Genomic DNA, 21,239 nt, shown 5'->3' with positions numbered 1-21,239 from the left:
AACTGCACTGCAGGAACCAAGAGACTAACTCCTACCCATCCCAGCATTAAATGACTGAAGGCAACAGAACTTAACGTGCCTGCAGCAGGAGGATAGCTGGGTGCTCCTCAACAGAGCACTGCACATTCACTTTGAGGGTAACTTAGTAAGACTAACCTTCATCAAACTATGGCTGAATAATTTCATGTAGTTGCAGAATTCCCCTCCCAACCCAACTGGTAACAAGAACAAACAGGGAAAGCAACAGGAGCTACGGGTTCTTCCAACTGGTGGTAAACCAGTGCTGTCCAGTTAGCCCAGATCAGGACAGTTCTGTTTTAAACACAGCTTAAGTGATGCTTCTTAGGTTAGAAAGTGGATCAGTCCTTTGGTCAACTCAACTGCAAAGAGCACGAAACGCTTTAGCTGTTTAAAAGCTGACATGGGAAACGCAGTGTCAGACTGACTCAGCTCTTTAGAACTACCTGGTGTGTGCCATGTCCTTGCTGGCAGAGTAGGCAGAGATGTATAAAAAAAGGTTTCGTTGACATTTAAATATATTTCTATATGAATGTCTCACAGAACAAAAAAATAAAGTCTTTCCATCACAAAAACTGCAGCATGAAAATAAACACTTACCAAAATAAACAATGAGTGATATACATATATATATTTGGGGGTGTATACTATAGAGTGAGCCATATTGTTGCTTTTTAAGTCACAAAAGCACAATATAAATACGGAATTTCCTATGAACTCTTTTCCCTGTTGTAATAAAAATACATTCTTTACAGTTAAAGTAAAACTAGTGCAAGTCCGTGCTGCTGCTGCCGCTGCGCTGCGGGCCAGCCCCCATCATTGACACGGCACTTCATACTTAAAGATGACGCTGAAGATCTTCCCCCCGAGGCGGTCAGCGAGCCACGAGTTCTTGATCACAGCCAGCTTGAGGCTCTCGCACTTGAAAGCCGCGTAGTAGTTGGTGTGGATGGCGCGGCCCATGCCCTCGATGATGACCAGGTCTGTCTTGCGCTCCCGCACCAGCACAGCCAAGCCTTTGTCCAGACGGCTGAAGGAGAGCTCTGGTTAGGAACAGACCTTACATGTGCCACGAGAGACGGGTGGTTCTAAGGGCTCTGGACATAAAATGTGGAGGGATACGGCCTTTCAGCTGGCATTACTGATGCCAATAACCAGGAACTCTTAAAGGCAATGAGACTGAGTCATAGTTTTAAAGCCCCATCCCCAGCGCACTTGGGATTTCCCAGGAAACAAGCAGGAAAGTTCTGTTCCCCCAGAGAACTGAACTGAGAGTAACCAGGTTAACAACATGGAACATGCCTGGGCTCAAGGGGGTTTCCTGGTCATGTGCAGGACTTAACTGAGCTGCTCCCGAGCATGGCTGCGTGTCACTGCTCAACACAGCATGGTAAGGCAGATACCCAACAACGAGGAAGGGCTGATCAGTATCACACGTCTGCAAATCCAGACTAAGCAACGTTACTGGTTGTGTGGAGGTGACTGCTATCAGGAAGAGTGGCTGAGATCCTCCAGCGCTAAGTCTCGGAACATTCTGCAGCTGATGGAGACAAAGAACAGATGGGGACTTTGCCAACATACCTGAGATCTAGGCACGGAGAACTCGAACCCGTCTGAACCAAGAGCAGCTTCTCCTCCTTCAGGGCAGATCTTGAAGAAGAAAGAAGACAAAAACATTGAATGTCACCGAAATCCGGTACTAAACCAACGACAACAACTGTCCGAGGCTGCTCTGCAAAGGCTTCCTTCCCCGCTAGGGTTCCAGCAGGGAACACAACGCCGCCTTCAGAAAAGGCTTATTTGGTCAGCTGCGTGTCCTCCGCAGGGCTACTCTGTGTGTGACAGCGCTGCATTTGCCTCTGTTCTTTCTAACACAGCTTCATGTTTTAGCAGCTCGAATGCTCAGCAGGGAAGACAGAGAAAAGAAATACAATTATGGGTTGTTCATAAAGATCTGATCTGTAAATTGTTCACCTGCATGAAAGTACAAGTCCTGCCTTGCCTTGCTTCCAGGTTCCAGATTTCAGACGCAATAAACACAGGTAATATGTAACAAGGAACTTGCTTTTTCCTTCTCTGTACTGTTCAATGCACAAAGAAGGCTGGGAATGTGCTTACTGAATGATGGGATCCATTGCTGCTATCCGCTCAGTCACGATCAGGGATTCGCTGTAGGTGACATCGTTCAGGGCAGGGCCAGAGTTACAGGCCAGTATAACCTGAGGTAAGGGTCCAGAAGAGTCCACTGGTTAATGCAGTGCACGTGTGGTGGCAGAGTTGCTTGTGTGTTTAAGTCATCGTGCCCTGACTTACTGTACCAAAGAGGAAATGCGAAGAGGAAGGCAGGAGGCCCAGGGCTCATTCTCCCTCAGGTCACTGCTATTTTGGGACTTACGACCCTCAGCACCCTCACAGGGCAGAGCTTCTGTCTAAGAGCTCAGCTCAGTCTCCCCTCGGGCAGGTTCAAGCCATTCCCCTTGGCCTGTCCCTACAGGCCCCTGCCCAAAGCCCCTCTCCAGCTTTCTTGTAGCCTTTGGAGTTCCAGGGGTTGGGATTAGTCCCAGTTTTGATGCCAGGAGCCAGTCTGGTCAAAAGTACTGCAGGTGGACAGTTAGCAATTGCCAAAGCTCTGTTGCACGGTGAATTCACAATGAAACCCACTTACCTCTGTCCCTCGAGAAAGGAGCTCTCTGACAAAAGGAAAGACTCCTAAAATTATGTCTATTCCACTGTTATCTGCGAAAATTAAGGCACATTTATGAGGGGGACCCTCCTGAAAGAGAAAACCAACGTATTCAGGATTGAGTTCACAGCTCATTTCAGTGCACAGTCTGTGTTATTTGCAACTCCTCACTTTAAAACCCCACATTTTATAGCCTCAGACGCTTGGCCATTTGGTTCTCTAGCAGCAACACAACTCATCAGAACACCACCTGCCCTCAGTCTTAGGGGAAGTTAAGTAAGTTCCCTGATGGTGTCTTTGCACAGTAATTTAAAGCAGCCTGCAGTAACTTTGATTTCTTTGAGAGGCCCTTCAAGCTCCATTCATATAACCTGCACTGGAATTAAAGACAGCAGCTCTGAAGAGGGGCAACCTTGGAGGCTGGAGGAGGAGCAGCAGCATGGGCGGCTGCTGGTGCAAGTGTGGTGGCCATCGGGGTGCACCTACCTCGGTGGCTGTTTTAAGCTATCCTGCTGTAGGGTGACAGGATTCCCTCTGCCAGGAAAGGGCAGGAGGGGCGGCTGGGGGCAGTGACATCCTAAAACACAAAGAGATTCCCTCTCCCCCATTAACGTTTCCATTTGTTCTAAATCTGATGTTACAAACTCAGCCCCCTCCAGTTCACACCAACAGCCGCAATTTCATAGTGAACAATGCCTCATTGTTAATAAAGCACCGTCAGGACAGTGCCTGGCCTTCCTCGGTTGTCACTGTTTGTTACAGGGATGAGCTGACAGGTTCTGGTTGAAGATGTAAGGAGTTTGAATGATCTACTCACAGCAAAGCTTTGGCTCCCATTGCTCACTGGGATTTACACAAAGACACAAAAGCTTTTCAATTAACCCTAACGAAAGAGCAATAGGGATCACACAGGGCAGAAAGGGCTTTGCTAATTGGCGAGTTAATTGCCTTCAGCAAGCTCCTACATTACTGTTGGCTTTAGGCTGGCTACTCAGCCAGAGCAACAAGCCAAATGTTACCTTTGGGCCCAGTGTTCAAAGTTCTGGGGCTAGATGTACAGAAATAAATGTCTTTATAAAGCAGGGGCACAACGTGGTCCCTGTGGAACAGCTCTGGGAGCAGCTGGGTTCCAAACGCTGTAGATCCTGAAGGAATTCAGCTAAGAAACTTGGTAAGTGATGAAGTGTCAGACTAATCCTTTTTATTCCTTTCTTTATGGTATGGCTGCTGAGTTCCTGGTACTGGGTTACCAGAATGTATTCTGAGTTGTCTGAAGAGGTTTCTGTTAAAGCCCAAGATTAATAACGTGGGTTTATGATGAATGTGTTTAATTACTCATGGTTAGTAGCGATTGTGGGTCATACCTTCAGTCGCTCCAGCCACTGGTTGTAGGAATCTTGTAGCCAGGGACGTTCTGTGTCATAGACAAGATCGTGTTAGTGTGGCTTTCAGGCAAAGAGGAATTCTGTATGCTATGAAAAGCAGGAGGTGGCTCTTTCCAGGTGTTTAAACATTAAAGCATTTGAGCTCAGGCTTCTGAACCTTAAACAAAGAGTTCCAGAGCTCTGAGTTAAGGGAAGAGCTCAATTGAAGCAGTCTTGAAAGGGACATTTTCATAACAAAGCAATGAAGTCAGGCAGGTTGGCTGTGTAAGGATCCATCCCAGGTGGCCTCCCAGGACACTACCTCCTCGAGTGGGTTACAACAGTTATGAAAAGAGCAAAGACATTCTGAGTATCTGTGCAGCTCAGGCCTCGGTTCAAGGAGAGCTTTTCAGACTGCAATTCCTTTGGAACACAGATGGGAACGTCCCACTCAAACTCTGCAGGCTGTGCTCCAGGTCACCCCAGCGAGTGCTGAGGTTTCCTGCCACCCGGGGCAGCAGAACTGCCGCAATAAACCCGGGCACACAACATCCAGTCCCAGCCACCACCACACATCTCCCTTTACCTTGTAGTTTTGACTTGGCTTCTTCAAATCCAAACTGTGGCTCAGATTCCAGAACGCTGCATCAGAGGGGAAATAAAGGGTACGCAGTTAAGCGGCTTCATCTCAAATACAGCTCAAATGTCTCCTTAGCAGGTGGTCAGCAATCTTACTGGTTATATGGGGAGTGCAGACAGGTCCAGTGAGTGAGAAACAGATACTTTGTGCTTGGGTTAAAACCAAAAGGCTCAGATGTATATTACTGAAGCTGGTTTCTTTTGGCATAAGAACTCTTAATTTAACACCCAGATGTTTGCAGGCACTAGGCTACAGGCACAAAAGACACCTTTTGGTCTGCAGCCCACCATAAAATGGAGTCATGGTCTAAAGTCTTGGTGAAACAGTCTCCTCTGAAGGCTGAACTACAAGAGTTTTTGAAGGGGTACCTGTGTGGCACAAAAAGGGATTAACAACCAGAGCCCGGTTTTCAAAGTTACTGCCAGGAGTTGATAGTAAAGGAGCCCCAGACATGTGGGTGGTGAGGAGGATTTCCACAGTGAGGTGACTTGGTTCTAAGCTCAGTACAAATATTACAGCATGTGGGCACTGCTTGTCAGTTCAGTTCATGAAGTTCCTTAAAGCCAGCACTAAATGACATTTAACTCGGTATCTCTCAGTTCCTTCCTTAAAGGCTCTTGGATCTGTACTATCAGCCCCCCCCCCAGAAAGTTCTAGAACTGAGATTCCTCTCACAACAATGCTTGTAAAGAAACAGCCAACACTTGATACAGGTTTAATACAAGCTACAGTTAGATCAGTGCACTTAATTCTCCACAGAAAAAAGAACAATTGGACATTCTGAATCTTAAACGGTGCTTTTAAAACATTTTGAAACATTGAACACCTACTCTGAGACTGCTTTTGCTCCCCAGTCAAAGACATTCCCCGCAAGAAGTCCTTTCACCAGAGCAAACTGCCTCTCCTCCCAGTCTAATGAATCCAAAGACTCGATTACGCTGTGGAAGCATTTTAAGGCTATGCCATTTTCTTTCTGCTTTATCTGTAAGAAAGACATGAAACACTGGATTTATAGACAAGAACTTCTTACCCATCACTGGTTGTCTCAGGGCCAGCACCATGCTCAAGCATTCTCCTCTACGTTCATGGCCTCTAATGGACCAACAAGTTACTATTACCAGCATGCTTAGTATCAAGAAAAAAAGTTCCCTGGGATTCTAATAAAAAGCTTTGTGAGTGCTAGGATATGATCTGCAGCCCAAGAATTACTTGGCTTAAACAGTTCAGGTGCTATAGATCTTGAGGTTGGGGACTGGAGAGTGGGCACACAAAGGGCCTTTTACAGTGCCACGACCCATCAAACCCAGGTAATTACCACGAGCAGACTCAGCACTGCCTGGTTCACAGACACTGGAGATCTCTCTGATTTCTGCATCAAGAGTTTCATCATCCCAGGTGTTAAGAAGCTCCTGATTTTTTCCTCCAGCGGGATCAGGGTTACACAGCCAGTTATCTTCCCAGCTTCCCCAGTTCTAAACTGATGGGAACACCTCCTCGGGGAGGAGCTGGTTACACTGGTAGCTGACACAGACACCACACACTCATCAGAACAGGACCAACACCAGTTCTCTTCTCAGAAGTATCAGACAATGGAAGCTGGTAATTTTTATGGTTGGTGTTACCCTCCCCATGTGCATGTTGAAAGTCCAGGGTATTAGATCCCATTACCATTGCTTCTCCTCAGTGACAACCACCAACTGATTAAACCTGTTGCAAGGTAGCCAGTTACTGACCTCCCCCTCCCCAAGCCATGACTTACACAAAGTTTCAGAGTATGGAAAAAGTGTCTTGAACTCGGATGTTGTCCACCCCGTAAAGCAGGAACAACTTACCTTTGAATAGGGATCCGGAAAATTGAACTCGTTTAAACAGTGTTCCCTTGTATCCAGAAGGCTTCTAACTGTTAAGGTACCATACGCACTTTAAAAGGGGAGAAGGGGGGGAAAAAAAAGAGATCAACTACTTGTACAGAAAGAAAACTCTTCTCTTTCCTCCATAAGTCACTGCACATCACACAAGCACTTGAAAGTCTTTACATTCCACACGTGCTAAACACTGCCTCTAAGTGGCAAATCTGCTGTACAGTCTACTTAAATACAGAGAGGGAAGATGTTCAGAGCAAAGCAGGACACTGGCATGAACATGCTGCCATGTTCAATAAGTAGGTAGCAATTTTAAATAATAAAATTTTAAATATAAAACCATATAATTTTCCCATTACATTCCAATATACGAGACCCAAAAGTTCTGTGCAGAGGACCTGATGTTTAGCACATCACCTTCTTGAAGCCTTCAGCCTACCCAGCCTTCAGCCTGCTCTGCTTTGTAACCTAAGCAGCTTTTAGTTAGTTTTCAGTTAGCTTTTAGTTTGCTCTGCTTGAAACAAACAGGAAGTGATGAAAAGGGAACACAGAGACACTTACAAGGGCTGCTGCCTGAGTGTCTGCAGCTTGTTCCAGTACTTCTGCTGGAACTTTTCAGCTCTCTCCAGAGCATCCATGGAGTCTGGCTGGCTGGCTGCAGCACGCTTTGCCACCTGGCAGGGAAACGAGGCAAGACACAAGTTACCACATGAATTCTTCCTCCATGTAACTGATCTGAAGTTTAGCCTGAGAAATAACCCCTCCATCTGCTCTTCAGTGCCTGCATATATCAAGTCCCTCCCACACAGCATCTCCCAGCTTCCCTTGACTCCAACCACCAAAGAATATTTAAATACCTCCTGTCTTCCCAAAGGATTTCAGCTTCATTTTCAAGACTGTACTTTCACAAATTAAACACAACTTACTTACATTAGGGGGGAAGAAACAACGTGCGCGCACACACACGTAAAAGGAGAAACAGGCAGGAATTTAACAGTCTGCATTAACCCATTGTGTTCTCTCTCTTTACTGCAGTATGGGTTTTTCCCAGCCCTTTTCCTCCTGACGCTCACTCATGAAGTTTCTGATTTGGATTTGTTTATTAAGCACAAGCAGCTCTTAGGCACTAGCAGGCACTGACTGAATCCGTTTTACAATGCAGAAGCAATACCTCATGCCTGATTAGGGCCAAGACCCTAACGCTTGGCCTTTCTGGCCTTTGATGATCTGACCATCCTGCTTGCCAGCTCTGTATGAAGAGGTGGTGTCATTTAAGAGAGATGTTTTAAAAGCACCACCAGAAAATACAAACCTTTACACAATAGGTTTGATGCAGCAGGTGTATTCTGCAGGGTTAACATGTTGGTCCACAGAAGATTTATGGACTAAATATCTGAGTCACTCACACATATGACTGTGATATTTACCCCATCCAGAGACTCCTCAAAGCAGGTGAGCCAGTATTTTCTGGCCATGGCATCATCTGTGAGGTCAACAGTGTCTGGAATATAGGTTGATGGGTCTTTCAACAGTGGCAGGTTCACAAGCGGTCTCTCCAACCTATCCATTTCAAGCATGTCAAACTAGGTGAAAAAATGAGAGAGATTTATTAGGACTTACTCAAAAATAGACTCATAACAGATTTACTTGTACAAGGGCTACAGAAGTCCATCCACAGCTGAGAGCGACAAGTTTGCACACAACTTTATGTCACCATAAATAATCCACTCCCCTGCATGGATTATTTATCTGTGCCCATCCTGCAGATGGAGATTATCAAAGCTTCATGCTGAAAACTTACTATAGGCCCTCTAGTTTATTATTTTCCTTCCCTTCCTCCCCAGATCTGCTGGGCTATCAAGTTCAAGGAGCACAAAGAGCTGAGCACAGGATTATTTGTAAAGGAATGCTGCTACGTTGCTTCACAACTTCCCTTTCAGAGTCCTGGTAAGTCCCCAAAACTTTTCCTCATGTCTTGTGAAAACAAGGCTTGGGATCAGATTTCTAAGGACAGAGATTAATTTAATGTGAAATATGTGTAGTTACACAGCTCTGTACAGAAAGTGTGCCTTATTTCTTGCATCTGAAAAAACCTGAGCACACTTATCTGTACTTTATACAACTACCTAATCACATTGCATCTGCCAACAGAAACACTCAGCCTAAGTAAAGATTAAAGCCTACAAAGTGACAGGTCTTTGTGCACACACACTAAGGTGGCTGTTATAGAACAAGTGTCTTCAGTATTAATTCAACTGCTGGAAAGTGGACATTTTTGAACTGTGACTGTTGCAAAGAGATCCCACTTTATGTGAACAAAGTGCGTGCCAAGCAATACAAGAATTCAAAATGGGGCAGCTGTGGACAGCACATTACAGCTGGTTTGACACTCTTGTACCATTGCCAGCATGAAAAAATATCATCTCTCACAGAGGAAAGGCTTGACAAACAACAGATCGTTACATCTGCATAAATGCTTTTAAAATCTGTAATACATTTTCTCATTAAGAAGGATGGGGTGTTATTTTTTGGTCACACTTTTAATCCACAAATTCATTAACCCAATTTCAGTTATGGCAGAGCTGAAAAGTAGATGTTTTTACATATAGGCACAACCCCCAAAATCCACCATCTGCAGCTCATAGTGGACTTATATGAGAAACCAGTCAGTAAGAGCTCTGCACCTCGTCTTCAGGCCTAAAAAAGCTGAGTAACTAACAGAAAACAATGAACCAAAGCCAAGACGTACTTCTCCCACCCCATTCCCTATAGCAAGGAAACCAATTCCTGAAAACTGGAAAGAGATAAATCACTGATGGAGGAGATTTAAAGAAACTTGACACGAAAAACGCTGACATGCAGACTGGTAACACGGTAGAACAATGAGCTCCACTATTCTATCTCCTTTCAAAAGCACTTCAGTAGATGCAGTATTAGAATAGTTTAAGAACCTGAAGGTGTTTTCTGGGTGCTTACTGGATGCCAGTTTCACTGTGCAATCGGAATTACTGTATTGTCAGTGTGTTTAAGAGATGACTGGGCTCATGCTCTTCTGTCCAATTATATATTTCTCTTCTCATAGGAAGTAAATAAAAGCTGCTTAAAGACAGGGGAACATTGGATTCAAAATTCTGAAGCACAATATTTCAGCTACCTCAGAGAAACAGCAAGAGATGAATGTTCCCCCCTCCCCTCTTTGGCGAAGGACACCAAGACAAAGTAGCAGCCACCACCTGTTTTTATGAGACATTACAACAAACCATCACACAAGATACAAGACAACATCACACAACACAAGACACCGTATTAATCACTTCTTTTGGTAAGGAGACCCAGTGGTAGGAAGCAACCAGCTTGAGAATAGCCATCTGTTTTCAAATGGCTATTACTAAGAGAAAGCACTTAGTTCTAGAAAAGACAACCACATACTGTACCACTCCTTGTTCTCTGCATAGGGTAAACATCAGGGGATGTGCTCATAAGACCAGAACTCCCAGCGTAATTCTCTCCCCAGCTATACTGATTTGGATCTAGAAAAGAGAAAGACAGAGACACACATAATCTGAAAATAAAACTGAGAATACTCCCATGAGCGCGTCTAGAGCTAGCATCCCTTCAGAGAAGGTGCTTCACTACCAAAGCCATCTTCCCTTGTCTTTGTAAGTAAACAATTTCCCCTCCAACCCTCAAAAGAAACGTTTCAACCACTCAGTGAATTACCTAGCTCTGAAGAGCTTCAACCTGAATGAGACATAAGACAATAGTTGTAAAATCATTCTTTTTTTTAACCCCCTTCCCTTGCCATTAAGGGCTATAACCAGCGTGCCTTCAAAGCCCTATTGCTGATCATGATTTCTTGTTTCTAAATCTAGATCCAGTATTAACAAAATGTAATCACTAAAGCACAATGTAAGTTCCAAACAAACACTAAAGTTACTTCTAGAAAGTTTTTAGAAGAGAAGAAGTTTAATCAAGTGGAGATGTACAGTATATGCTGCAAAAGCAACGTCTGTAATTCCTCAGTAGCTGGTTCCTTGCCCGTATCTACAAAATGGGTATGAAAATTATTCCACAGCCATTATTCTAAGGTATATTTGATACTTACTAATACTAAGTACCATTAACAACCTCTCTGTGTTCCACTCTAACTAATATACTTACTGGCTTGCTTGTACATCAGCAAGAAATAAAGACAAATGGCAGAATTCAACCAAAGCACCCTACACCCAAAGAATGCTGGACAGAAGTGTCTCATCCTTCATAAATGTGTGAGGCTTTTCTCTCTCAAAGGAACACAGTCTTCTTCAGTACATTAACTGAATGCAGAAGCTGGCCTCTTAAAGAGGAGGAAAGTTCTCAGAAACAACATTTCCCCAACTTGATTTAGTTATGAGTGCTCTCTGCAGAAATCCTGCTGGCTTCTCAAAGCTGAGCAGGAGAAACGGTGAGAAATTAAGATGTCCCTGCCAGAATATATAAAACCAAAGCCCAGCATCTGTGTTTATTAGTGTCAAATGTATTTATTTGGGCAACAACTTACATGCAGCCTCTTAAGAGAAACTCGGACATTACACTGACATTTCAGAACACAGCATATACAGAACAGAGCAGTGCTGTACTTACTGTCTTGTTCAGCTCCTTTTAAAAATGCCCCAATGGCTCCCAGGTAGCCTTCATGTCTCAGGAACAATGCCTGAACCTCTCCCTGCCACAATATGAAACATTGCAATTGGATGGTCCCTGCTGGCTAATATGTACTTCTTTGTCACTAGTTTTACACTTATATTTAATAGAAACAACTAGAAGATGGTAATATTAATTTGTGCTACATTCTAATACATTCAGTAACTTTAATGGTGCTTCTGAAACACAGCTTCAGGAGGAACTGCTTACAAACATCATTCCACAGTTACTAAACAGCTGGGAAAAAAATACATGCAGAAGTGGTGTGTATTCTAAGCCTGCACAACCACAGAAGCAGAGGGAAGCCAGTGCCTTCACTAGAAAAGACAACTGCATCACTCCATGAATATTCAAATCCTCTTGCTTGAACAGGCTGGCAATATCAGGTCATCTGATTTCTAGGTCACCAACCTAAGTGTGTGCCACTGTGCACTGTACACATTTGAGCCATTGCTCATTACCTTGGTTTCATTACACTGCTGTTCAACAACATGCAGACACTCTGTATATTATCCATAGACAAGCATTTCCCCCATCAAATTCATTTAATTGTTAATATAATACGTGAATGTTAGGGTGAATAAGAACACCCTCCATCCTACCAGCAGGGTCCCTTAGCTTTCCTAGGCAGGGCTGGGTGAGACATTGCCTTCTCTACAGGATAGCCAGCTACATCTGCAGCAGCCACTGTAACAACAGCTAACACTGAGGTCAGCTACAGTTCCTGGAGAGATTGCGATTTGAATCACTAAATAGATGAAGCTGTTCTTACAAGAATCTAAAGCTGCAGCTTTGCAATAGTTTTCTTGAAACCCAACAGTTTTACAGAAAGGGACCACAATGGCAAAATAAAGGGGGGGGAAAAGCAGCATACAGGAGTCTCTTGCCCAAAGCATTGAGAAGAGAAAAAAAATGCTGTTGCCTATTCTATCAAATTACAAAAGTTCAGAACTAGTCTCCCTGTAAGAACCACTAAGTGAGCTTTTGGACTTGACAGTTTTTCTAGTGAAAAATCTTCAGCATTTTCTACAGCTTCAAAACCTGTAAAGAACTACAGCTCAGTTGTTCTGGGGGTTTTGGGTATTTTTGAACAACAAACAACAAACCCCCTGCACTGATACTAACTATCTCAGCAGAACTATCCCACATTGCATAGCCTAGGGGGTGAAAAGAAATAGATGCAAGTCAGCAAGAGGAATTGAATAACAATGGTAGCTATAAAGAGAATAGTGAAAACTCATTACTTGGCAGCTACAAGACAGACTGTCAATCAAAAACTAATAATAAAGAGAGAGAGGGAGGGAGAGAGAAAGAAAGAAAGAGAGGCCAGACAGAACTCCCAGACATTTCACATTGATTTTACCCCTCCCACAACAGATCTTTATAGCCCTACTTGCCTACCTAACCAGCAGCCCTCTAAGCTTATTTTATGTGCTATGCTATTTATTAAAGTCCCCCAACAACCTAGAAAGATAACTAAAATTGTGACTTTGCTATCAGGAAAATCTCTGCTTCATTACCTTGGAGAAGAAGTTGATACTGTAGGTTATTGTGCGCATAGTAACAGGGTGACCTCGAATAAAGAATCCTCCAAAATATATCTTCTCTAAGTTATGGAGTTTGGCGTAGAGGCAGGCGAGCTGACCGATGTCATTGCTGATCATATGTAGTAAACTTTTTGCCATATCTTCTTTGGAAAATTCTTAAAGGAAAGAAATAGTAAACCAATTGAAAGACAGATGAAGAATCCTCAGGTACACTGTGCTTCTCTAACAGACAGCCTACAGCTGGAGTTAAAAACATCCAGTGTGACCAGTCTCTGTGTATGGAAAGGTGTTCATGTCCCCAAAACATCTCTTATTAAAAAGTACTTCAAACAACAAGGAGTTTGTATTTAAGTGAAGATATCATGTAAAAGACTCTAAGCCTCTGTTAAACATTGCTTGAAAGAAACCTGCTTGAAAGGCCAACAGCAATGGCAACAACTCCATTTCTTCTCTCTAGGAACCACAGATGATGGCTCATCCATCCAGCTTGACCTGAGATGCACTGCAGCAAATAATAATGCAAATAAAATTGCAAATGACAGTAAATCACTGCCATGGGTCCTTTTCTGACCAAGAAAGCCACACATATTTCCCACAGGAATGAATTCACAGTAGGCTAACTAGAGAACTATTTTTCTTGTTTGCCTAAAATTATGCAATCCCAAACTGAAATGTGAATGCCTGCATTATATAATATTTTTAGCAAATAAAATATTGTGCAGGCAGAATACATGTAGGCAAGATGATGAAAAGGAGTGGTGGTTATTTTCCAGCTCTACTTGTTAGATCATTAGGAACAGCAGATTCCCAAGGGCCAGAGGAGATGGTGGCATTTCTTCTCCTTATTAGTTTTGAACTATGACTTCAAGTAACTGAGCAGCTCAAGCAGTGCTCCAAGTCCCCTCTCAGCCCAGTGTGGGGAAATGGCTAAGGCAAGGTATGTTTATGCTGATGAAGCTGGCAACTATTTTTCCATCTTAGCACAAGGAGCAAATCCAGGAAATATAAAGTAATAAATCTATACCAAATCTTGGGTAGATCTTTTATACACTGATACCTTTATCAGCTGTAGTAGATTTCCCGAAGCTGCTAGCAATCAGATTTCCACTTAGGCCCAGGGTCTGGTAGGCTCCTCCATATACATCTTTCACCAGCATGTCTACATTTGTGTGCTGTCCCTTGGAAGCAAGTTGCAGCAATTCATCAAATTTCTGAGGATGAAAGGCAGAGTTACTCCAGCTTTCCTGGACCGACAGAGAACCCTGCCCATAAACCCAGAGTTCTGCAGCATCTTTACTGAGCAAAACTGGGGGTTTGGGCTTGTCTTAGAATCACTCTGGCAGCAAAAGATGCCTTATTCCTAATAATAATTAAGTCCATATCTTATCAGACAGACTGATCTTAAGTGAAGCTCCTTTAATGATGAAAAGCATAACTGTCCTCTTCTACAAAATCAGGAAGCATTAAGAGCACACATTATCATGTTCTTAGATTAACTTTTAAAAGCACCAAACAAATTATTGCAAGTATGGGTCTTCCCTTTGACATTTTCTTATTTGATGCATATGTAACTTTAGCTTTCTGTACACTGCTGACGTTTAGGAACACCTATTTAAACCACATGGATCTTTGAGACAGGAAAAAGCAGCATGATTTAAGAGCTGAGTTAGGCAGAGCAGTACTAAACCAGGCCTTATTCTGGCAGATCACCAAGCTGGGATTGAAGTGATGAACCCCTGAAACCAAAGTGTGAAACAGAGAGTTAGAATTCCTCCTCCCTATTCCCAGATATTTTGCAGTAATTGCATGCTCTCTGCTTTTCTTCTGCAGATCAGGTGGAAGGAACTAGGTGGGCATTTCACGTTGAACAAGAGCATAGAAAATTGACAGGCCACTTTGAGGAGGCTATTCTCCGTACTACAAATAGTGTTCATCCTTGCAGACAAGGTCCCTGAGTCCCAAGCAGGATAATTATTTTGCCACTAATGATCATCTTATCATTTTTGGCCCTACATTCTACTAGTACCTTTTTGCATTTAAAGGTTCCTTTGAAAATATGAACATAAGTCAAGGACTCAGCCTTGTTATCTGACAGTGTGGGACCACAAGAATCTAGGGAGAGTATTGAAATTGTCCTGAGCATTGCAGAGCTGCCTGCTCTGTTTCTGCACCAGGACAGCAAATCTTCGAATAAGAAGTGAAACACCTCAAGAGACAGACATAATTTTTTTCATTTTTTAGTACTCCAATGTTAGACATTTGGTTTCCCACAGAAGCATAATTTAAAATGATTATTTCTCCCTCTTCAGAGTTTGTCATTCCAACATTTCCAGCTTCCTCTTAGCATCTCATTTAATCCCACACCCCTTAAAACTGACACTTCGATACCTTTGTTTTTGTAAGCAGTGCTCCAAGACCCCAGAAGGTTCCACCTCCAATTGAGCTCCCTCCAATCCATTCAAATTTGTCTTCTGTTTCTACCTGTCAATAAAACAAGGCAGATTTTCTAGAAAGTCCTATTTTAACTATAAACACAGTTACATATGAGAACACATGGGGTTTTTTGAACAGTTGAATTCGTGTAGGTGGAACTCTTTAACTGGGTAACTATCAGGTGAGAAGTGCACGTTCCTCATACCCCTAGCAGTTCCTGAAATCTTTGTATTTAATTCTTGGCCAATAACCCTAAATACAGACATAAAACCTGGTTCCCTCCACAGTGTATCAAACCAAACCAATATTAAAAATCACTTTGATCTGACAGCCTTTGTCCTCATCAATTAATATAAAAACTTCTTTAAACACCAAACTACATGTGATTAAAAAGAAACTATGGGAGTGAGCAAAAAAGCATTCATAACTCTGTAAGAAAGGGAAATTGAGAAATTTTCTTTCTAAACATTATTAGAAACAATTACTGCTCTAAAAAAAGCAAGATGTTTCAGATCACCTTTATCAAATTCTACAATAAAACATTTTAGCAACCACTCACCTTCACTATAGAAACCCCAGAGCCAATATTCACCAGTAAGTAAGGAAAAATGTTTGGGTCATTCGTCTGAAATCGGAATTCTGTATCTGAATCTTTCTGGTATGCAAACACTTCATGGGGTATGTTCCTTAGCACAAAGTTGCATCCTTTAATTAGACAGGTCATCACATCTTCTTTATCTACTCTGAGGGGAAAGGGAAGAAAAAAACCCTTACATAAATGTCACAGCCCTACTGACAAGGAAGTTTGCTTTTAGAACAATTGTTTTCAAAGGCTTTAAAAACAGGAGATAGCAACCCACACTGCATGGCAAGTCCAGCTCTCTTAAAACATGAAACCTACTTCTGCATATGTTCTGATGTTCATCCTCCACGCCAGTACACACGGGCCAAAGTTATAGACTGGAGTTACACAGTAACTTTAATCTTAATCATGATGTCATTAAAAATAATCCCACTCCCTTGTTTGCCTGTTTACACCACCTCTTTAGTGCCCTGGTGCTAGCACAAGCATATATGCACCCCTGCAACAAAGTAGGTCAGGAAACTAATCTGGAAAGTAGCCTAACAAAACAATTTCCTAACACAGAATACTTTTCTACCACTCTTCCTCTTCCTTCTCAATAGAGGAAAAAGGATTTCAGCACTTGTCTGTGACAGACTGAAGTGACTGTGAGGGGGGTAATATTGGGATTGCTAAACACAGAAAAAAAAAGACTTCTTAGAAGAATAATAGGACTCACAACAGTATATATGCTGAATATGGAGCTTGGGAATATGATACATAATTTTGATAAGGTGAATGATGTAGTTAAGTCAGCTAACACTGACTTCTGTAAACTTCTATATCTTATGTATTGTTACTGATTTATGGTAAATTTCTCACATGAAATATCACAAGACTTGTTGAGAACACAAACCAAGCACAGATATACATGTCAACTAATACAGAATGCTTGTCAGGATGGAGAAGGTGCTGCTTTTTGGGCCTGTAGACCAATTAAGTATTTCATGATCAAGTGAAAACCACATAAACAAAGGCCAGGTGCACCACATGAGAAGTGGGAATTGCCTCCTTGACTTGATACTAGCTGATACTTAGCACCAGCCAGTAAGGTACTGATGTAGGCTGGTTTGAAAAACAGTTAACAGAATCCTGCCTATTAGGAGAAGAAAGTAATTTGGAAAAGTACTATAAAAGAAGATGACCAGAGTGCCTTATGGAATTGCAGTAGGAGAGGTGTCTTGGGAGTTGTCAGCAGTAACATCAGGTAATGTTTAATACTGGTATAAGTAATGATATTTTTATCTGTACTCACAGTATCTTTTTAGCTTGTGGTGTTTGATAAAGATGTGTCAACAGTAATTTTATGAGGCTGTAGATTCATAAAACTGCCCTTTAGTCTCCTGCAAGCCTATGCTTCTGCATGAAGTTTATATAGGAGCTATGCAATAAGTTGCTGTATCATATTAATTACTTCAGAGCATGCAAAGAAAAATGTTAGAGGCTTTTGGAACTCTTGAGAGCTTAGGCAATTACAGAGATTAGGTATATCAGGAAAAAAGTGTTTGTTAATAATATTTTGGTTTGTAGTAATAGTTGACAAGTGGATTTCTTCCTTAAAATTTAAGCAGAAGGTCTGACACGCTTAAACACAGTAAAGGATCAAGGATTCCCAGTGAAAATTCTTGTTACCAATGAAATTACTAACTACTTGATTTCCAGTATTACTCTGTTTTATATACCATTGTGAGTTTTGTGCATTTGGATCTCTACTCCATGGCTCTCCAGTACGTCCAAAGCATGCTCCTGATAGTCAGGGTACTATCACTGAAGTGCGGCTAAAGTTGAGAGGTGAGAACTAAAAACTGTTATCAGAATAGATTAATTTAACTTAAAAGCAGATCCTTTCTAGAAAAAAAAGCTCTGATAAGACCCTGCTTTCTTGTTTTTACTTTCTCCTGAACTCTGTGCTCCTGCCTGTTGGCTCTCTGCCTGCACCTCTGCTATGTCAGCTCATGATAGAGTTATCTTGTGGTGTGGGTGGCTTCTGAGGGTGGATGGGCAAAGTGGCAAGTTAGCCTTCTAAAAACTCAAAGAAATCATACACTCCTATAACTAAGTTTAAATAGTTCCACTTACTTCAACCCCAATTTCTTCTCAATAAGATCTTTGAATTTATAGGCACCACCACCTGTAGCTTTGATGACTTTCGTCTCTGTATTGACAAGATGGTCTTTGATGAAATCTAGGCAGGTTTCAATATAAGTGTTTTCAAATTTAATGAAGTGAAGTCGAGCTGTAATTTCCTCCTGAACAGTTATTTCATACAAAGGTTCATTTTCTATGTCCTTTAAGAGAGAAAAGAGTTTATTATAGATCATTCAGAAGCCTTCCTTGAGAAACAAGGTTATGCTGAACTCCTGAACATAAGTTTCTGTGCTTCCTTTGTCTTGAAACTGTTAATGCTATTAACAACATAACATCCCAAGCTGTTTTGACATATTAATTCTCCTTAAGCTGAATAACAGACATTACAAAAGACCATCCTTAAACTATAAGAAAGTTCTAGATAAAGCTTCATACAGAACAAGTTACTAGATGAGTTTCAGATGCAACTTGTATTCTACTGTGAGAAACCAGTCCAGTACTTCACTCGCATGATTCAGCCCCATGCAGCTGATGAATGATACAGTTCTCACCTTTCCAGAATGATCAAAGGATCTCACTCTAGCCACTTTGTGCTGCACAGTTGAATAATAAGCCAATTTGGTTAATGAGCCACCTGTCAATAAGAAGATGACAAGTTATGATTAATGTCTCACCTCAGAACAAACAGTATAATTTATGTATGTTTGCTTTATCTAAGGGTTCTTGGTTTTTAAGATCTCACCAGCTAAAGCCAGATATAATTAAGCTAAATGCAAAATGCAGCGAGCCAAAGAACCCTGGTCTAGAAACTGATCTGGCATGGTTAACTCTGAATGCACTTCCTATAGAAAAAAGCTCTGCTTTTTTCTCTGTTGGAGAAAAGCCCTTAATTTTAACTGTGCATTAAAAATACCCTGGGCTGCAGACCATAACCACCCTTATCTGGACAGAGAGTCAGTTCTAACTTGGCAACCCTGCTCTTGGAAGAGGAGCACAAGGCAGTCAGGTGGTCAGTATATCTTGTTGTTACAGGCCTAATGTGTAGCTGAATTTAAGTCTGTGTGCATTACTTGTCTCTTGCCAAGTCTTTGGCATGTCACCCCTTTCAGCAAGTTTACCACACATCTTGTAGGACCTGCTTTGTACAAGACGGGGAGTTATTATGACCAACCACTAGGTTAAAATTGAAGTCCCACCAGTAAATAACATAACATGATGAGTAAATTGAGTGGCCTAATGCTCCGCCTTATAAACAAGTGTCATCAAGAAAAGCAGCATGGGCATGTTTAACAGTAAGACAGTGCTTATAGCTCTGCCTGTAACAGTACTCTCAGCTCTTACATAGTGCTCAAATAAACACAAGGTTTTGCATTCTGGAGGCTTTCTCCAACAAAATTTAAGTGAGGTCAACTTAGTGATCATTGACAGACACTTAGAGCATCAAAAGCAGCAAAGCTTTCCTGACTTTACACCAGTGTACTAGCCAATGCTTTCAAGTTTCTGGTTAACAAAATCCAAACTCTGTTCTAGCTCTTTGCTTGAAGGTGAGGGTTTTCTTAGCTTGGTTTTTAAGAAAACTGAATTTAGTAGCTCTATCCTATGAGTAAAAAACTTCCTTCCAAACCGCTAAAGGAATTGTGGAGCTTGTGCTGGAATGTCTCGCTGTACAACACTGAGAATGACACATGTGCATCAGTAATTCATCACCAGGTAAATGGTACGTAAAGCACAGCTTTACGCTTCCTCCCCTTCCTCTCCCAGTTTTTGAACATTTAAATCCCTTCATAACACCAGCTGAGAGATGTAACTAGGCTTTGTAACTAATCCCACAACTCTAATTCCACTCTGACCCCCAGAAAGGACCAAATCCAGCTGTTATTTTATCAGGCACAAAACAAGTATCTTCTGAAGGAGCTGGTGGACTTGTGATATAAGACTGTGTATTATGGTGCATATATTCTTCCCACTACTCAGTAAGCCTCCACCACCCAGAGCACCGTTAATCAGAGGACTAATGGAGGCTGGCAGCAGTACCAGTGTACTGTGGCTGAAAAGCACTTGTCTAGTTTTCCTAGTAAATAGTTCCACTAACCTAATAAGTATAAAATGGAAGCACAGGTGTGAATCTGACCTGGCTGTGCAGCTCTCCACAGAATGAATGCTAATCCCTACTCCTTAACAGGCTTAGCCCAGGCCGCCCAGGCCAGCCCCCACGGCAGCCCAGCTCCCTGCTGCGGTGCTCAGGTGTTACTCGGATGTGCATTACTCCAGCTGTCCCTTGGTGCAGACTGTTGTACACCAGGAATACCGTGTTCTCCGGGTGTGCACAGGACATGGGGTGTTTCAGGGGGTGACTGAGGGCACAAGTACAGACAACGGCTGTTACAGTCCCAACCCGCTCCCCTCCTGCTTTGCCAGCTCCTTCTTCAAGGTGTGTTTCGGGAGCACGGAGGAGCGGGTGACGGGCCCTGCTCGCCGCGGCCAGCTACCAGGGTCGGCAGACGGGGTCCGCACCGGGCCGCCGGCTCCAGCCCCGTTACCCTTCTGACAGGACAGTATGCTGTTTCCGCAGGGCGGCCGCCCCGGCCCTCCGGCGCTGCCTCTCCCCGGGGCCGCCAAGGACAGCCCCGGCTGCCCCTACCCCTCCGCCGGCCGGCATGCTGGGCCTTGTAGTGCCGCTCCGCACCTCCGCCGTACAGCCACCGCCCGCCGGGACTCCCGGTCCCGTCGTGCCCCGCGACCCCCGCCCGCCGCGCTGCCCGCCGGTAGCTATAGTTCGCCCGCCGCCACCAGCACCGGCCCGTCCGCCTCAGGGGACTCCATCTCCCAGCGTGCCCCGCGCCCGCGGGCCGCCCGGCCCGGTGAGTCCCCTCAGCGGGCGAGAGCCGCCGCCCGTTCCTCGACTGTCGCCCCCCACCAGCCGTTCCCCGCCGCTCCCGGCCCGGTTACCGATGTCTATGGCAAAGCGCTTGGCGTTCTCCAGGTTACGGAAGATTTCGTCTGGCGGGAGGGTGATGCTCTTGTCCAAACTGCCGTGACCGCCGCTACCTCGCCCGCCCCGCTCCGCCATTTTGAACGCGACCCACTCCTCGCCCGGCCTCATCGGTATGCAAATATATGCGCATACATCAGCATGATAATGAGACCGCTGCATAGATTATGCAGATGAGGCGAGAGCCGCAGGCGCCTGCGGGGAGCGCGCCGAGGCCCCGCCCTCTCCCCAGTGCGCTCGTAGGCTCCGCCCAGCGGCGCGTGGCGTTACCACAGCGGTGAGCGGGGCCGGAGCCGGAGCCGGGATC

General features: G+C 43.5%; 1 protein-coding gene and 1 long non-coding RNA gene across 2 annotated transcripts; one reads left to right on the top strand and one right to left on the bottom strand.

Moving 5' to 3' along the window:
• Positions 1-518: 518 nt before the first annotated feature.
• On the bottom strand, positions 519-21,054 carry PANK4 (pantothenate kinase 4 (inactive)). Its single transcript, XM_065696384.1, has 19 exons — positions 20,890-21,054; positions 18,492-18,574; positions 17,932-18,140; positions 15,790-15,973; positions 15,186-15,278; positions 13,855-14,008; positions 12,771-12,952; positions 11,191-11,272; positions 9,997-10,097; positions 7,995-8,150; positions 7,129-7,241; positions 6,538-6,625; positions 5,536-5,687; positions 4,652-4,707; positions 4,066-4,115; positions 2,684-2,791; positions 2,137-2,237; positions 1,600-1,668; positions 519-1,048 (listed from the first exon to the last, which is right to left on the bottom strand). Exons 1-19 carry the CDS (start codon positions 21,041-21,043, stop codon positions 835-837), a joined length of 2,349 nt encoding a protein of 782 aa, XP_065552456.1. The 5' UTR covers positions 21,044-21,054; the 3' UTR covers positions 519-834.
• Positions 3,712-10,398, top strand: LOC136022721 (uncharacterized). Its single transcript, XR_010616282.1, has 3 exons — positions 3,712-3,872; positions 8,412-8,514; positions 9,650-10,398. It is a non-coding gene; the product is annotated as an uncharacterized LOC136022721 (long non-coding RNA).
• Positions 21,055-21,239: the final 185 nt, after the last annotated feature.

This window comes from Lathamus discolor, chromosome 16, assembly GCF_037157495.1.
Source record: "Lathamus discolor isolate bLatDis1 chromosome 16, bLatDis1.hap1, whole genome shotgun sequence".
Taxonomy (NCBI): Eukaryota; Metazoa; Chordata; class Aves; order Psittaciformes; family Psittacidae; genus Lathamus; species Lathamus discolor.
Note: the sequence above shows the minus strand (reverse complement) of the source record. Positions and strands in the feature narration are given on the sequence as shown.

Coding starts and splice junctions, on each gene's coding strand:
- PANK4 (XM_065696384.1), bottom strand. CDS start 21,043: ATGAGGCCGGGCGAGGAGTGGGTCGCGTTCAAAATGGCGGAGCGGGGC. Junction 18,141..18,491: donor CCTTTGATCATTCTGGAAAG/GTGAGAACTGTA, acceptor TCTCTCTTAAAG/GACATAGAAAATGAACCTTT. Junction 1,669..2,136: donor GCAATGGATCCCATCATTCA/GTAAGCACATTC, acceptor TTCTTCTTCAAG/ATCTGCCCTGAAGGAGGAGA.